The sequence below is a fragment of the Centruroides vittatus genome, unplaced genomic scaffold (genome assembly GCF_030686945.1).
Source record: "Centruroides vittatus isolate TY-2023 unplaced genomic scaffold, ASM3068694v2 scaffold_752, whole genome shotgun sequence".
In the NCBI taxonomy this organism is placed as follows: Eukaryota; Metazoa; Arthropoda; class Arachnida; order Scorpiones; family Buthidae; genus Centruroides; species Centruroides vittatus.
This window is the reverse complement of record NW_027122716.1, coordinates 84665-104113: the sequence shown is the minus strand read 5'-3', so window position 1 is coordinate 104113 and position 19449 is coordinate 84665. Positions and strand designations below refer to the sequence as shown.

The window sequence follows — 19449 nt, the reverse complement described above, 5'->3', positions numbered from 1 at the left end:
AGTGCTTTTTTTTTATGTATTCATTTTATTTATCTATTCTCTCTTCATCTCTGAAGCCATTCTAAAACTTTGTAATTTTTTTAAATGTTTATGTATTATATATTCCATATTCCAATCCATTAACTGTTTGATCCTGAGGATGGCTGTCCAGTCAGTCAAAAATATTTGATAAATAAAATATTTCAGCTGGAATAGACTAAAACTGTTATAATTTATTCATACTTCATTTCACAAAATTGATAATTTTTTTATTGTAATAATGCAATACGAGGAGGTTTCAGTCAGTTTGGATAAATTTCATAAAAATGATTCGGATGTACTGTACATTGTGCAATACTATTTTCTTTTGCTTACCCATGCAGAACTTATTTTTCTGTAAAGTTAAAAATTGTAAATGCCATTTTTAACTTCAAGTCTACCTAATAGCCTTATTAACATGACCATTTTCTAGCAGTAAATCTTATCCCAATATTTAAATCAGCTCTGTACTTTCACAGATTATTTACATAAAGACCTAGTATTAAAATAAGAATAAAATTTACTGTAATCAATGTTCATACTGAACACCAAAACAGATGAAGAAAATGTGTAAAATTTTTTTCAGTTTTAATAGAATCTAAAAAAATTATCACTTATAAAAATAAAATAATAATAGTACTGAGAAGAAAAACTGCAATCTTCAGCATCTCCCAGAGTATATCTGCCATTATTCTGCTACAGTTCCCTCAAACACACTACTGACAAGAGAAATGGAACATTTTCCTGCAATGTTCTCCTACAGAAACTTGAGGTTTATATACATGGCAAGTTAGAAAAAAAGTGTGTATTTGGTTATATTTGTTTAAATATACAAGGGTTGTTCAGATAGTAGTACCTGTTTGCACATCATTTCCATGCAAGTCATGACCCCAAACAATTCAAAGTCAGCCAGTCTCAGACACTAGTTTGTCATATTTCTTTGCGAGTTTTATTAAGTTATTAGAATTTCTGTTGTTTCTATGAGTGTTTAAAATAAACAAGCAAATAAGAAATTCCTGTGTGGGAAATAAAATCTGTGATTCAATTCCTTAATGCAAAAAATATGTGACCACAGGAGGTTCATCATCAAATCAAGGTAGTTTATGAAGATGACATTATGAATAATCAACAGTATGGCAAGGGGTTAAATGTTTACAGTTCACTCAAACAGTTTAATGCAGGGAGGGAGAACATCTATGACGATGAATGAACTGAACACCCATCTAACATTACAGATGATTTTCTGTCATGTCAACAAATTCATCAAGCAGGATCAGTATCACATATTTGATGAAATCCATGAAAAATTCCCATATATTCCTCATATCATAATCTGTGAAACACTCAAATTTTTATCTTGCATATCAAAAAATTTGTGTGTGTGTGTGTGTTCCATCCAAGCTTGTGTGATCAACAAAAATGGGTGTTAATAATGGGTAATGATGTCATAAATCAAATGGGTGCTGCATTGTCTTTTTTCAGAGTGATATCCAAGGAAAAGGGAGATGAATTAATGACACACATCATAACACAAAACTTGGGTTTTCTAATTTATGACGGGAACAAACATTGATCAATAAAATGGCACTACCCTTGTTCACCATCCAAACCAAAGAGGTTCAAGCAAATATTCTCATGCTAAAAAAATTAAAGTCAAAATTTTGTTTTAGGATTTTTCCATTTCATCATCAGATCCAAAAAGTTTGAGTCATAAATTTGAACGAGAACATATGTATGAGAACATCTATTGAGCTTTCTGAGGAATTCAAAAGTGTGAATAGTTTCTGAAAAATTAAAACAAAACTTTTGTTTGGTTTAAAACATCTCAGTGTAATAGCATTTGTTTGTGATCATCATCAATTTTGTAAAATAAAGGATTAATGTAGTAATGAAATAAAATAATATACAGTAAAAAAAGAATAAAAATGAAAATAATAATGAAATAAAATAAACTAAAATAAAGCAAATATAATATCACAGTATCCTTAAAAATCTTTTTTAGTCCCAATTAAAAGTCCAAAAGAAGCATGATGAAAGCTCAGATCCCCAAGGGATGCATAGTGAGTAGTTTGTTATGGAGAAATGATCAAGTACAAAACCACAACTTCATCTCAAACTTATAGAAACTTTTTTGTCTATGATGATGAGACAGAAATCTCAAAAAACATTTAACCAAGTAAAAAGCTTTGACTCCAAAAATTAGCATTTGTGTTTCTCCTGATATTACATGGAATCAACACTCTGAAACTTGAGATATTCTCACCTGGAAAGCCATGCAATTGTTTTCTGAGACAAGAAAGATCCAGTCTTTCTTGAATACATCATGTCCAAAGGAATCACAATAAACATTCATGCATGTTGTGATGTACTGAAGTTATGTAGTGGGCCATTCAAAATTGCAGAAGAGGTCTATTTTCTAGTTGTGTCATTCTCTTCTACAATAGAGTACCAGATCATGTTGCTGAGAAAAAAAAAAAAGATCGTCCACTGTAAAGCCTGAATCTGTTTTATGAAACTAAAGAACTTTTTTGGAAGGAAAATGTTTTGTGACTTAGGAAGAGTTGAAGCAGTCACATTTTTGAATGGACTGGTAGCTAAACGTGTATGACAAGAGATACTGTCACACAGTACAATAAGTGCCTAGACATCCAGGGTAACTAAGAAGAAAAACAGCCTATAGTATGTAAATGTAAATTATAAAAATTTATTTTTATAAATCTTTATTAGTTATTTTTTATTGATGGTGTATTAAAACAGGTGCTACTTTTTGAAACAACATCATGCATAATTTTTTCAAATTATTATTTTAGTATAAATGAAAATGTGTTGAACAACCTCAACTAAGAATTTCACTTGTAGCATATTTTGCAGATAAAAATTAATTTCTGCATTATATTTTCTATATTTATATGAATTTTTGTGTATTTATAACATTACTTTACACTATATCATTACATTCTGTATAGTGATTTGATATTAAATTGAATTCTGTTTTATTCATGCCATACTATATTAAAAAAATTCTTTTATCAAAAATGTTTTTTCATGTATAAAGTGTTATACATACTTACCTTTCCTGAAGAAGGAAGTGCCACAACAGGATTGGTTTTCTGAGAATTTAAATGAGCAGAACTTATTTTATTTTTTACATTTCCTAATAATGGCTTATCTAAAAGAAAAACAATAATAATTTAAATAATTTTACACATATATAATATATATATTTTTGATTTAGGCATTCTATTGCAAAGAAAACAGATGAAGACTATATAAACAATTAAAAACTTCAAACAAAAGACGTAGAACTGGAATTATCAAAATGCCTGAATAATTGAGTAATATGAATGGTTAAATATATAAGTAATCATTCATAAACAAGTTTAAATAAATTTATATATTGGGTTGTTTGGAAAGTAATTTTGTTTTTTTTATTACAAGAGGAATTAGTTGTATTTTTACCAACCGATTTCATTTTAAACCACATTTTCATTATATATTTTGACAGCCGACATTTTAAGGCTTATTTGGAAAAAATTTTGTTTGATTCTGTACAATTGTTTTATTTTGGTGTCCCATCAAATATGGAAAATCAAAAGCACCATTTTCGGCATATTTTGCTTTTTTATTACCAAAAAATCAGAATGCTGTTCAAGCAAGAAAAAGTTGTGGTACATGTATGGAGATGTGTTGAGAGAAAGACAGTGCCAAAACTGGTTCACAAAATTTTCTTCTGGCAATTTCAATATTGAAAATGGCCTATTGAAGCCAATGAAAACAAAATAAAGGTACCGATTGAAGCAAACTGCCGAATAACAATATGTGAAATCACTGAGATTAAATTTGTTGAATTGAACCGTTTATGATTACTTGAAATGAATTGGTTTCATTTCAAAGCTCGATATGTGGGTTCCACATGTTCTTAAAGAGAGATGCTCTCTTTGGTGGGATTTTAAGAAATTTTTTTTTTTTGAGCTATTACCAGACAATTTAACAACTGATTCGAAAGTGTACTGCCATCGAGTAAACAAATTGAGTAATATCATCAAACAGAAAAGGCCAGAATTAATCAACAAAAAAGGTGTAGTGTTTTACCATGATAATGCCAAATTTCACACAAGTTTGGTAACTCGTCAGAAACTTACAGCTTGGATGGGATGTACTACCACACCCATCATACTTGCCAGATCTGAAACTCTCGTATTATTACTTGTTCCGGTCTTTACAAAAGTTTTTAAACAGTAAAACATTTACTTCAAATGAAGATGTCAAAAATCACTTGGATCAGTTTTTTGTAAGCAAAAATCAAAACTTTTATGAATCTGGAATCATGCTACTACCAGAAAGATGGCAACAGGTATTTGACCAAAATGGTCAATATATAATTCAATAAAATATTTATATATTATAAGAAAATTGTTTTTCCCCCACGAAAAAAATGAAATTACTTTCTGAACAACCCAATAGTTTACACAGGAATTTTCTAATAGACTATTATATTATCTTAATGCTAACACCTATTTATTAATTTAAAAAAGAAAATCTCAATGTCTAATAATAATAATAACTCTCCCATGGTCACCACCTGGTCGTGGTGGGAGAGCCCAGTAATTTTACTGATCCATAGGGCGTGCGTGGGTTAGGCAGAGGCTCACGTTCGAAAAATAGGCCACAGTCTCCCCTGGTTACCGGTGGCGAAAGCAGCACCGGCCCAAGCATGGCTACTGCAATGCCCTCAACAGATGTGAGGAACCAACCCAGCCTTGGTGTTTCTGTGGCAATGCATCCACAGACCACAAAGGCTGGAAAACCACGCCAACGGATGAAATGGACAGTAGAAATGAACGAGTTTATCATCCGTACTTATTACACAATCACAAAACTTGAAACAAACATGACAGCATACAGACAACAACTACACCATAAATTCACACAACAATATCCTCACCTCACTGTCACCAAACAAAGGGTTGTTGATCAAAAAAGAACAATTATACACAACAACCTTATTCCACAAACAACACTTGAACTTATCAAACAACAGGTTGCTGATCAAATACCTCAACAGACAGAAACATTTAACATTAATGAAGATCATGTAACCTGTCAGGATAATCCAGCAACAAGCATTGATAATAACACACACACAACAATTACCACTAATGATACTATAGACACTTCCTCATCCATCACTGATAACATAGACATGGATTTAGTTAATACGCTCTCACATATATTTCAGGAAACACTCACTAAATATACAGGCACAGATCCCACACAACGACCACGAATACCAAAAATCAACACGTCAAAAGAAGTAGGAAAAACACTAAATTATGTAAACACTCACTTACTACCACACTACATTCATTCAATTTCTACACTTGCAGACATTCATACATTAGTTTATGCTGGGGCAGTCACAGTAGTGACACACCATGGACTGAAAGTACAATCACAGACAAATACACAGAAAACACAATTCTATCACAAGCCTGCCTGGCAGAGAAGAATAGAAACACAAATAAATGACATTAGACAGCAATTAGGCAGGCTGACACAATACACTAAAAACAACATAACACCCAAATTAAGGAAACAGCTCACAAACATTTTCAAGAAAATAAAAACACACACAAAACATGAACATCACAACACACGCATCACAGAATACATTGATACACTAAAACAAAAACTTGCTGCCAAAGCACGTAGACTCAAACGATACAAAACATGTACACTACGAAAACAACAAAATAAATTATTTACAAACAATGAAAAACTCTTTTACAGACAAATTAATAACAAAGCAAACACTGATACACAGCACAGTGGCACACCAACAGAAGAAGAACTCACAACATATTGGTCTTCTCTTTGGTCCAATGCTGTCACGCATAATGCTGATGCAGGCTGGATCGAGGAGGAGAACAGAAACTTGCACAACATACAAACTATGCCCTGTGCTGAAATAAACATACATGATTTCCAATACACTGTTAACAGAGCACACAACTGGAAGACACCTGGTGTAGACAACATTCACAATTTCTGGTACAAAAAGTTTACATCACTGCACCAGGAACTAGCTAAACACCTAACACATATCATCATCAATCCACAAGACATGCCAAATTTTCTTACTCAGGGCATCACCTACATGAAACCTAAAAACAACAATACCACAGACCCCACACAATACAGACCAATTACATGTCTTCCAACACTCTACAAATTATTGACATCCTGTATCGCAAACAAAATATACAAACATATTGAAGAACACGACATTCTAACAGAACAACAAAAAGGTTGCCGTAGAAATCACACGGGATGCAAAGAACAGTTACTCATAGATTCAGTCATTCTACAGCAAGCACACAAACAACACAGAAACATACACATGGCATATATAGACTACAGAAAAGCATTCGACAGCGTTCCACACAGTTGGCTGCTACATATTCTACACATGTACAAAATACATCCATCACTCATTACATTCTTCCAAAACACTATGCAGCACTGGAGAACAACACTACATCTCAGGGTTCATAACACTTCCATACAAACAAACCAAATTTTTATTAGGCGAGGAATTTTTCAAGGAGATTCCTTGAGTCCTCTCTGGTTCTGCCTAGCCCTGAACCCATTATCCAACATGTTAAACAACACGCAATATGGTTACAATATCAGACATGAAAAAACAACACAGTTTACACTGTCACATCTCATGTACATGGATGACATAAAACTTTATGCATCCACACAAAAACAACTTCATCAACTCCTACAAATCACACATTCATACACCAAGGACATACAAATGGAATTTGGCCTAGATAAATGCAAAACACTTCACATAGAAAAAGGAATCCTGAAGAAAGAAGATTTTGCGCTTGGAAATGGAGGGACATTATTGAATCCATGGAAGAGGGCGAGTTCTACAAGTATTTAGGATTCCAACAGGCCAAACTAACAGAACATACACAAATAAAGCAAAGATTAATTAAAGAATACCAAAGTAGGCTAAATGCTATTCTCAGAACACAGTTAAATGCAAAACACACAGTTAAAGCAATAAACACATATGTCATCTCCAGTACTCACATATTCTTTTGGAGTTATACATTGGACTCACACAGATCTTGAGCAACTCCAAAGGAAAACAAGAACAACACTTACTAAGCATAAACAACATCATCCTAAATCTGCCACAGAAAGATTAACCCTTCCACGTAAAGATGGCGGACGTGGCCTGATTGACATAGTAACCTCACTACAAACAAATACAGTCACTGCGAGAGTTTTTCTACAAGAAACAAGAAACATCACAATTACATAAAGCAGTAACTCTAGCAGACTCAAATAACACACCATTAAACTTACACTCACATCATATGGACACAACACAACATATAAAAAGCATAGACACCATTAAGCAATCGTGGGCTCGAAAGGCACTCCATGGCAGGCATCCTTACGACCTGGCCCAGGATTTTGTTGACAAAACTGCGTCAAACAGCTGGTTAGCTCGGGGATGCCTCTTTGGGGAGATGGAAGGATTCATGATTGCCATACAGGATCAGGTCATAAATACTAAAAACTACAGAAAACACATACTCAAAGATGCAACACTCACAAATGACACATGCAGAAAATGTCACATCATGCCAGAAACTATACAACACATCACCTCTGGTTGCAAGCTCTTGGCACAGACAGATTATTTACAGACATAATCAAATAGCAAATATAATACACCAAGAGCTTGCAAAGAAACACAAATTAGTAGACATCCATGAACCATACTACAAATACATTCCCACAGACAGTATTGGAAAACAACACGCACAAAATGTACTACGACAGAGCCATAATCACAGATAAAACAATTTACCACAACAGACCAGACATCACACTCATTGACAAACACAATAAAATCACATACATTATAGACATATCCATTCCAAACACTCACAATATACAAAACGCATGCACTGAAAAAATTAGCAAGTACACAGAACTCGCCCAGGAAATAAGGCATCTGTGGAGGATGGATAGGGTGCTTATTGTACCTGTTGTTCTCTCCTCTACAGGTGTGATACCACACACACTACACAAAAGCCTGGGTACATTAGAACTGAATAAAAACACATACATCACACTACAGAAGGCCACTATATTGAATACATATCATATTGTGAGAAAATTCCTGAATACAGACACACACACTGATAAACTTCTTTAATTTCTGTTTTGGTTACTATGCCTTGACTTTGGTCCGGCATAGTACACAGCCACCGGTGTTAACCAAGTATATCTCACTTAACCCAACATAATAATAATAATGATGATGATAGTTACAAGGACAAGAAAGAATGCAAATATTTTCTGAATATACATCATAAATGCAGATCCAGGTAAATTTCATGAGCATTTATTTTAAAAAATATCAATTTGTAAATATACTATATATTTTTTTCTAGCTGTAAGAAATAAATATCATAAAAGATGATAAATGAAGCATTTATATTTACAACTAATAAAAAAATCTTACATAAATTAGTGTTTTCAGAGTCATTGATTCTCTTTAAAGGTGCAAACTTTTATCTATATATTTAAACTATTACATAAAAGTCATGAAATTTTCAAAAATGCAATTTATTGCCTTCTGGTAATTCAATTGATAAACAAATAGAATATATAAGACTATGTGAAATTCATCTATACTGTAAACTAATCATCATTTTCTTCAGTTTAATATTTTTTTCTCTATCAATCATGATTAGTATTACAAGACAATTTTGATGTCCATAATATTTAAAAGTATACATCGTCTTATTCAGGATCTTATTTTATAATTGTTATATAACTAACAATAAGAAAGTGTAAAACTAATAAATAATAAAAAGAGTTTTACATAACTGCACTTTTCTTATAAATTATATAAAAATGCAATATAAATAAACAACAACTAACTCGTTATAAAGCTATACGTCCACCAAAGCCGAATTATCGGGCTAGAGTCGGCTATAATAAATAAATAATTAATAAGACAATTTGGCACTAGAGCTTGGTGTTAGGCGCCATCTCTTACTAAATTTAATGCTCTAGTGCCAAATTGTCTTATTAATTATTTATTTATTACAGCCGACTCTAGCCCGATAATTCGGCTTTGGTGGATGTATAAAAATGCAATATTGAAATAAGAAGATACACAGATGAATGATAAGAGAAATATTACATTTTCAGAAATTTGTGAGTTTTAAAGAAATTTAAACATACTGTCTTAACATTAATATTTAGCTAAAAATTTTTGGGCTTGCATTAATCAGTTAAGATTTTCAAATAACATTAATTGATAGCTTAGTAAAGCAGTGGTATAATAACATGTACAGATCTAATTAGGAACTGTTTAAATAAGACTATAAATCTATATATCATCTTGTAATTAACCTTAATACCTAAACAACCAAACTGATTTGTTATTTACAAAAATATTAATTTTAAAATCTGAAAACTATATTGTTACATTTATTAGTACCATTATTTATTTTTTAAGTTAGCATTTGTATATTTTATTTAGTTGTTCTTTATTTTATAAAATATCCAAATTTAAATTTTAATCCGTAAATATATTCAAATTTTTCAATTAAATACATTTAAAAACCTTTTCCAATCACAAAATGAAGTGTGACTATTTCAAGCAGTTAAAATATGATTTTTTAATACATACCTTGTATATATTATTAAAAGTAAACCTGAAGAATAAATTAAGTTTAAAAAATTAGCATGTAGAAGGAACACAAGGTCTTCCCATTTGTGATTCTCGCACCACATGAGCAACAATATCGTATATTAAAAATTTTTATTTTGAGGTTCTTTTCTGCCTCAATATGTAAAAAATTATCTAAAATGTCCCTTTGCTTGTAGTACAATTTAAAAATTGCAATTATTAAATGTAAATCTGGGTGTTAAATTCATTTAACATTTAACAAGGTCTTCATTCCGCTTCAAAATAAAAGTTGACTTCATTATGAATAATGTTCCAGTAATGGGATTAATGTGAAGATCTTGTGTTTTTTCTATTTGTAAATTTATTTATATATTATATCACTTATTGAGCTGTAATTTGAAAAAATTGTAGGCCTATAAAATTCCCACTGTCATTAATTTGTCTGTTATCTTTCCTTAATTTCAAGAATGGCATTAGATAGATGAAAGATGAGATCACATATAGAAACCTTTGGGGCAGGAGGCCCCAATTAACTATATACGAACTTCTGATGCAAACCTGAAGTCATGTTATTTCAATTCTAAGATTTTTTCCAGAAGTGATAGATGACCAGCACGACTATTATTAAAAGGAAAAGTATGATATACAGAGACAAGCCAGTACTAATTTGAGGTGAGAGCATATATTTTAAATTAAATTAATTAAAAATTGCAACCCAGCATTGTGACAATGTCACAATAAATAATTGCTCAGTGTAATTAGAAACCATTTATAATTATCATTATGTTACTAAAATATTGAGTTTGAATTTAATTAAACAATAACAGCCAACTGACAAAACACACAACAGTTACAAGTCATATCATTTCAACAAAAATACTAGCACAATGATTAGAATCAATTTAAATTAAATCATCTAATTATAAAATATGTTTACTCCTAATAAGTTAAATGTTCATTTTCACCTTGCACTCAATACTATAATTTCAATTTCAATTTCTGGCACTTGTTACTTCATTTATATACAGGCTAGATGTTTGCTGTTGTTGAACACTGACCTTTGGTACTATTTAATTAAAGTACAATACAACACAGTTGTGCGATATGTAGAGGACAGGGGTTAATCCCTTCTGACCACTTACACTGCACAGGTTGTTGAAACCCGACCTCAGAGTCGTCAGATGGCTAAATTTGATAGGAGGGCAAATTGTTGAGTGGAGAGTGAGTGATAAGCTGATAGGTGTCCATTTGTCAAATAAGACAGGTTGACAGGTATTAACATAACAAAATAAAAGTTTATTCTATAACTAAATCTAAGATACACAGATCTATATAAGGTTAAATATGGTTACTTATACTCCTATTGAGTGGAGTGACAGAAGGTTCTATTTAGCTCACAAAGCACATGCTTGTCCTATTGCCCTAGTTCTGATGATTTTCTCGCAGAGAGAGAGTTTACAATAATCTACTTATACCTCAATATTCATTATTCAAGAATATGACGTTGCTCTATTGGAGGTCAATGACTGACAAGTCTTCGTGTCCGAGACTTGTATGGACCGGGATTTCTGTTAATGGAGATCTGCTGAAAGTGGCACCTTGTCATCGTATTCCTGGGCACTAATTAATTTCTTCTATGCAACATTGCCTTTCTTCTGACTGTGTATGGGCCGAATACACTCCTTCCAATGTTGTATGGGACAAACACCTGCTTCCGACTTTGTATGGGACGAACGCCCGGAACTTCGGCATCTCCACCTTTTATGCTGTTGGCCTGGAAAAATGATTACATGATTGACTGTTGATGGAGTTGAAGGTTAATTCCCAGGTGCGAGCACAAGTCTCTTCTGATGACTGCAATGACGTTTAATTGCAGCAGTCCCTCTTTCACAATTGGATGTTTCCTTTTGACACCTTGTTGTTACAATTCCCCTCAGTTTGTTTATAGAGAACGTCATTTGATCCTTCCTGTTGTGATCGTTTTTTTTTCTCATGCTTGCTTTAAGGCATTTAGTTACAAATGCGTAAATTAGTGCAGAATTAGCTCATTCTAGCTCTCAGAGTCGTGCTCGGGCTCATGGTCAAGCCCGTGGGCTCACACAGTACTATATTTATTAGTATAATGAAAGAGGCAAATAAATATAGATTTGTTCCTAAAAGATAGACTTAAAATTTTAGATTGTTATGAAAGTAATCAAAAATGAGCTAATGCAATGCTACTGCAAGTTGAAAATTTCAACTTGCAGTAGTTCTGCACAAATTTTAACAAATAAAATGAATCTAGTTTTGCGCAAATTTTAACAAATAAAATTAATATTGAAATGTTAACAGGAAAAAATGAAAACATGATTTGCAAGAGAAACTGAACTAGAAAACATAGTGAAATTGAGTTAGATTTAAAGCTTTGGTTTAATAATGTTCATGAAAAAATGCACCTGTTAATAGATCACTTATTTGTCATAAAGTAGATGAACTAGCCAAAAATATGGAAAAAAATATTTTATTTCTACTGATGGGTGAAGAAAATGAAAAAAATTTACTCATCAATCGCACACTGCGCTAAATAAACACTAACTTCACACAAAAACCAACAACGGAAATGGAGGGATTACCAACTGTCAACGCAAACCAACCAGCATGAGCAAGTAACAACAGATCATAAAGACAATATTCCGCTCACCTACAATCCATATTTAAGGAAGCTTTATTTGGAGATTGCCAGGAAGAAACAAGTCAGCATCACATATAAAAGATGCCCTAATATATATCAGCTGCTACGGAATGCTAAAGATGCCCCCAACCAAAACAAGCTATCTGGAGTGTATGCCATTCCGCTGAAAGACCACAGGTGTGATGAAGACTTATGGTACATTGGCTCCACTAAAAGATCGCTAGGAGCGAGAATTAAAGAACATAAAGCAGACATCCGTCACCAAAGATGTACAACCGCTTTGGCACGTTACGCCACGGAACCGGATATTCAGCCAAGGTTTGACGAAGCCAGGATCATCCACACCACACCCCATATACACCATTTGAGATAGATGGAGGCAATTCACATACACAAAACCGCCCGGGATAAACAATGTATTAACAGCAAAGAGGAGTTATCGTTATCCGTTGCATGGCAAATGCTCATATATGACGGATGACATTACAGAAGATTCCACTTTCACCCATGCGCAGCGATGACGACATCCACACGAGTAACATTTCGAATCTTTCGCATGGCTCTTTCGAAAACTGTTCCATCAAACGTTTTTTATAAGTTGTCCTTTTTTTCACCTGATGACGAACTTTTATGTTCGAAAACGTTTGTGAAAATGGTAATTATATGTGATAATGCACCGTTGTTGGTTTTTGTGTGAAGTTATTGTTTAAAATGAAAAAAATATTGTGTAAAGACATGCTTATAGTGAGAAGAAAAGTTCTGATTCTGATTCCATGGATAAACACAGAATGATCAATTGAATTTCCACCAATTGTGGTCTAATTACTTTCATTGCATAGTGTTATCATTTGATAGTGTTTCCAGTACAGACTAGTCCCAAAGTGATTACAATAAGTGGCACCTATTGTATATTGTCTTGTTAAAATTTGTTTCTTTGATTTTGTATAAATATTTTCAACAAAACAAAATACACCTATCCCTCGATTTACACGGAAGATAGGTTCCTGAGAAAAATGTGTAAATCGAATTTGTATCTTTTTGAATGTAAAATCGTGTAAATCGAAAAGTATGCAAAAAAAGCATAATTTCGTTGTTTATTAATTATGAATTTTTTTTTCAATTTTTTAAAGGTACATAAATCAAACAAAAATATTGAAAGGCAAAAAAATATATTCTTTTATTAATTAAATACAAAGCACAAAGGAACAAAAAATAAAATCTGAAAGATTCATAAAAATGTAATGTAATTGTGTAATGTAATGTAAAAAATGTAATTAAAAATAATGTAATCGTTTGTTACTTATGAATATGAAAAATTAAAATTTTCTGGTTTAAAACTATGTGCAACAAATGCAACTTCGTGCGTATGGGGGAGTACCCTATATCGGTTTATCGGTTACTATTTGATGGATTGAAATAAAACTGTCACCTAGTATCCTAAATATCAACTATAACATATAATTAAGGTAGATTGGAATATAGATGTAGATTAGAGTTAAAAATTGTTCTTTTTGATTATAGTCAGTTTATTTTCTACATATATTTTTTAAACCGTGTAAAAGCGAAAACGTGTAAAAAAGTACCGTGTAAAACGAGGGATAGGTGTAGTTTAAAATATGTCATAAAGAAATGATACAAAAATAGTTTAATAAAATAAAGTTCAATCAAAATTATAAACAGCCATGTATCTAAATTCCATCAATGCTTTTACAAATCCTGAATTAGTAAAGATGCTATAAATTAAAAAAATCATTAAATGTCAAAATTTCAATAAACAATGAAATAATATGTGAAATAAATCAAGAATAAATGCAAATTTAAGTAAATCTTTAAATTAAAATGTGGACACAAATATCATCAGCAACTTGCATTCTACATTGTGAATACATAATCATTCATACAGTTATGTTCAATCCAAGTACAAGTGTTGGCAATTAAATATTGTCCCACAAGTCATTTGACATCCAAGCTGTCTCTACTCCCAATCTAGTCAGTTGTTCACCCTTGCATTTGTTCCTGACTGCTTATAGCGGGGGTCTTCAACCTTTCAACCCTTCTAGTTTATAATATTCTTCAAGGAACCCTACATTTAAATAACAATTTAAGACAGTGTTTTCAAACTTCGGTTATCTACTCAAGTTCCACCTAAACATTCTTTTACGTATCATGAAAAGTTTGCAGAGACCTTCCACTATAAAAACCCGGGAACACAGCTCAAAAGCTCTATCTTACCACTAGGGGCATTCTAACACCTTGGTTAAACTTTAGCTATTCGAAGTTCTATTTACTGATGGTAAATAGAACTTTTGAAAATTTGGTACAAAGTGGTCTGCGAATGACAAACTAAGGATGTTGTCACATTTTACTGGTGATTGAATATTTATTTAATTTACTTTAGGGAAAAATTATCAACCGTGGCCGTGTCCAGCTATCGGCAATGCCATCTCTTAAGTTTTTGTTGAATTGCAAAGAAAGGCAAGTATGACATGAAGGAAACCTTAAAAACTTTTGCAAAACCACGACTGAAGAACCCTGGCTTATAATATAGCATGGAGTCATTGTTTTCTTGCATAAATTGTATTAAATCAATCTTATTAATTAAAATTTACCTAGTTTATGTTTGTTTATGTCATCAAAAACCAAAGTTTCTGCCACAATTGATGACATGTCATTAGATAATGGCAACAAATTTGTGCTAGGTGTTGATGTTACTTGGGTCTTTTTACTAGATGAGGATGTTGTATTTTTCTTAACATCTGGAGTATTTACATTATTATTTCCTGATGAATTAGGTTGATCAGATGAATCCTTCAAAACAAAAATCAAAATTTTAAATATTAAAATAATATTTAGTAAATAATAAATTATAATTAACAAAAACAATTTCTTAAAATATAAGCTAAAAAAATTTATGAAAAAATGGATCTAGCATATAGCATAAAACAAAGATTTTTCCAAAAATAAATCCAATAGTAGTTCATCAACAATTATAGTCACACTAATATTTTTGGAGTAAAACTTTGTTCTTCACTTTTCTCTTCCTCATTATTACCAATGTGTATTTCAAGTAGAGATTAACTCAAAATACACTATAACATAAAACTAAATCCAGGTTCATTCTGAATTACAATTCCATACAAATTCATTGAAAAAGCACAGTTTTTATTCAATTTAAATTTTCATATGATATGATTTTCTATTTTAGTAATTTAGTTTTAATTTTAAAACAGATGAAAACACTATGAAACTTGTATTTATAGAATTGAAATATAAAAATTATAGCAAAATTTGAAGCTATCGAGAAAAAAGTAACATTTTAATTATATTATTTAAATAGAGCTAATAAAGGTCAGTGTGATGGAAATATAAATTAAAGTGAAAATCCTTTTCTTTTAGAATTATTATTAAAAATATAATCAACTGACCTTTCTATCTTTCAATTTTTTAGTCAAAACTGGAGCTGCATGTCTGGATTTTTGTTTCGATGTAAGCATATATCTAGAAGATATCACTTTCACTTTATCTATAAATAATTGTAATATATTTATTATTTGTAAGAATTCAAAATTGTGTGTGTGAATGTACAGTACATACACATTATTACAATTAGAAAGAAAAATTAATATTTACCTTGTTTGATTTTGTTGTCATTTGGTAAATCATTTTGTGCACTATACATTTAAATAATAAAAAAGTTTGTTTTAAAAACAAATAAAATTTAAAACTTTATTTAAAAAATACCACATATGTTTATTAATAACAAAAAATAAAATTTCTCATGCCAAACTATATTTTCTAAATATTCAAGATCAAATATTTGCAAATTAGATCTGTAAATCACTGAATTACTATTGAAATTTGAAATTAATTGAACTATTTTTTCTGAACTATTAATAATATAGAGTTCTTTAGTGTTAATACAAAATTCGAAATGTTGAGTGGTAATACACACACACACAAGAGTAATGTCTAACATGAAAATCTGATTAACAATGATTTTTTCAAAATTTAAAATGATTCGTATTCTATAAATAGTAATTTTGACTATACATTAAAATTTTCATTCACAATTGAGTTTACAATAGTTAATAAAATCAACAAAAATAAAAAAAACGAAAGTTTTAAATTTCACAATTTTTTTAAGTGAAGCTGATTACTGTTGCATTCATTTAATTATGTAGATACTAATAAATTTGCTACAAATTTTAAGATTTTAAAAGTATAAATCGGTATGTAAAACATAATTATTTTATAGAATTCTAATATATTTTATATATTTTAAAATTTTATATTTGTCGATAAATCAAACATATTTTCACACATCTGTTCAATTTTTTATAATTTTAAGTAATTATTTTTGTTAGGAAGGTTTAAAAAGATTTCTTGCATAATCTTTATTTAATAGAAAGCAAATAATAAAATATCAGACAAGACATCAAATTTCATGCAAAATAAATAATATAATTTCTATAATAAAATGATTATAAAAGATCTGTTTTATAATTAAGTGATTATTTATTATAAAATAATTTCAATATTCTATAATAAAGTTATTTTTAAATCTATAACTTAAACAATCTAATCTTTGTCATTTTTAACTCAATCCATTTTGAGTCTAAATTACATATATCAAACAAGACCTGAACAATACATTTATCACAATTCTTTGATGCAAAAGCAATAAATTCTTTTATAGTTTTTTTAGTGCAATATCATGATTTATCATCAGTTTGCTCACAACAACTGTGTCTCTATTATCTTCTTGTTTCATTTTTCATCCAAAAAATTTTGATTCTTTAAATAAAAATTTTTTTGTTTATGAACTCTTACTGTTACAGAATGCCATAAATATGCAGACTTCTACATTGTGATTGCTTCACATCCATTAGTAAATTTACTACTACTAATCCCCTATCTTGAGAGACTTAGTAGGATCAATTTTAAGCCATTTATCTCTAAGAAAGTGAAGAGAGAGTGCAGAAATGAAAGAATAAATGTGTTCTAGAAATTCTGAGTATGTTTTCTCCAAGTATATTGTGATTTCTATATTCTTTATCAGAAAGGAATTAAATATAAATGAAATTCTGTAATGAATTTAGAAATATAAACAAAATATTTACCACTGAAAAAAATGGGAGTATTTTGGAATCAATGTAAAATATCGTATAAATGTGGAATATATAAATGGTACTCTGCCATACATGCAAAACTGTGTAATATTTATAAATATATTCTGTTTCTATAATTTATATCTGAAAATATATAGATATTACTTTTCTGTAATAATAATAATAATAAAAAAAGCTCAATCATTGCTAAAATGGAGAGTACTGAAATAAATCATAATTAAAATATCGAGTAGAAATTAATCATAAATATTAGATATATAAATATTTGAAAATAGTTACTTTGTCTCTTTCAAATTTTCTACACTTAGGCTATTTTTATTTCTTGGAAATTCAGTTTTACTTGATAAGACATCAGTGTTATCTACAAAAAAAATATATTTATCTGATCAAAAATTTTTCTTTATATCATGTAACTGATAATTAATAACATAGAAATTTGCTCTAAGACTTACGTATATCGTTAATACTATGATATTCTGAATGAATAATATTCACTAAATTATTATTTTCTGATACTTACGGAACATAAATAAAATGTAATTTAACTTTCTCATAAAAACTGATTTTATCAAATACTGAATATAAAAATTGAAAACTATTAAGTTAAAGATTTAAAGTACTACCAATGACTTTTAAAAAGCTCATTAACCAAATGCAATTTATCTTTGGTTAGCAGACATATAAAGGCCAAAGGATGAATTTTCTTGAAGAGAGATTGCAAAAAGATGAAAAATATTTTTCTATATTATAAACTATCATAAAAATGTATTATTTATTAATAAATGAAACTTTATACAAAATATAATTTATAAACCTTGCAATTGTATACAAGTTGCAGAATTGACTTTTATATATATATATATATTGTTAATTCTGAAATTTCAAGTATTGATCTTAGATATTTAAATTTATATAATATGACTATTCAGATACTATATAAAATAGTAAGACATCAAATACCATTTTCATCAGATTTCAGTTTTTCTTCCAGCTTGTTCTTGTTTGTCGCTACTTGAAAACCTGATTTCTAATAAATAATAATTTTATCAATTAAAAGCACAACTTTTAAATTTTTTAATATGTAGATAAAATAATATAAAACAATATACACAATTTTTTTTTAGATATTAATTTATAATATATCCAATTTGTTATTTTATTGCAAACAATAGTGTGTTTTTACCATTTGTTTTAATAATTTTATGTTCTTGTTATTTTGAATTTTATAAACAACCATTAACAAACCTTTAAACCTGGTAACAAAATGTTTAATAAAACATCCAACGAACGCTTTTTCCCTTACCCAAAGTCTGCTTCAGGTTAGAGAACCAATCGTATTCCAAAATTGGAATGCAGAACGTTTTTAAAACATTAATTTTAAACATTTGGAACATCAGGTTTCTAGTTCAGGTGTCACAAAAATCATCATCATCATGTGACAGCATAACCACATTAACTGTGACATTTTACAATAAATACTGGTATGCCATCAGTTTTTGCATCTTAATTCTTTCTTCTTGTATTACACATTACATTTCAAACTTTACAGTGCTCTCTATTGGCAACTTTTTAAGCTACTTTTCCCCTTGTTCCATTCTTCTTCTCTCTTCTTAAATAGTACATGTACAGTAAGACCTTGTTTAGCAGGATGTGTTCCTAGAAGACAAAGAACTAAATAAAACAGCATTAATTGAGGTCATTTTAACACACAGTAAATAGGGAAAGGGGAACATGTGACCAAAAATAAAACAAATTTTACTTTAATTTTAAGTTACTTTTATATTAATTTGTGTAATAATATATGTTACATAACACATAAACATATGCAAACAAAAATATAAAGTTCATTTTTGTGATGAAGGTCCTGTTTCTTCTGAAATTCTTGATTTTTTTTT

At 30.1% G+C, this 19449-nt stretch overlaps 1 protein-coding gene across 3 annotated transcripts in view; it reads right to left on the bottom strand.

Annotated features, from left to right (window-relative positions):
• The window catches only part of LOC136989728 (HAUS augmin-like complex subunit 8), a 47026-nt gene that overhangs the window by 9262 nt on the left and 18315 nt on the right, over nt 1-19449 (bottom strand). For 2 of the 3 annotated variants that reach the window (XM_067287975.1, XM_067287974.1), the window contains exons 4-9: nt 18515-18581; nt 17834-17915; nt 16056-16096; nt 15851-15948; nt 15035-15233; nt 3090-3187 (exon numbers count right to left, since the gene is read on the bottom strand). In XM_067287975.1, the coding sequence (XP_067144076.1) occupies nt 3090-3187; nt 15035-15233; nt 15851-15948; nt 16056-16096; nt 17834-17915; nt 18515-18581 (585 nt within the window). The remainder of the gene's footprint in view (nt 1-3089; nt 3188-15034; nt 15234-15850; nt 15949-16055; nt 16097-17833; nt 17916-18514; nt 18582-19449) is intronic. The other variant, XM_067287976.1, reaches the window with a different exon arrangement.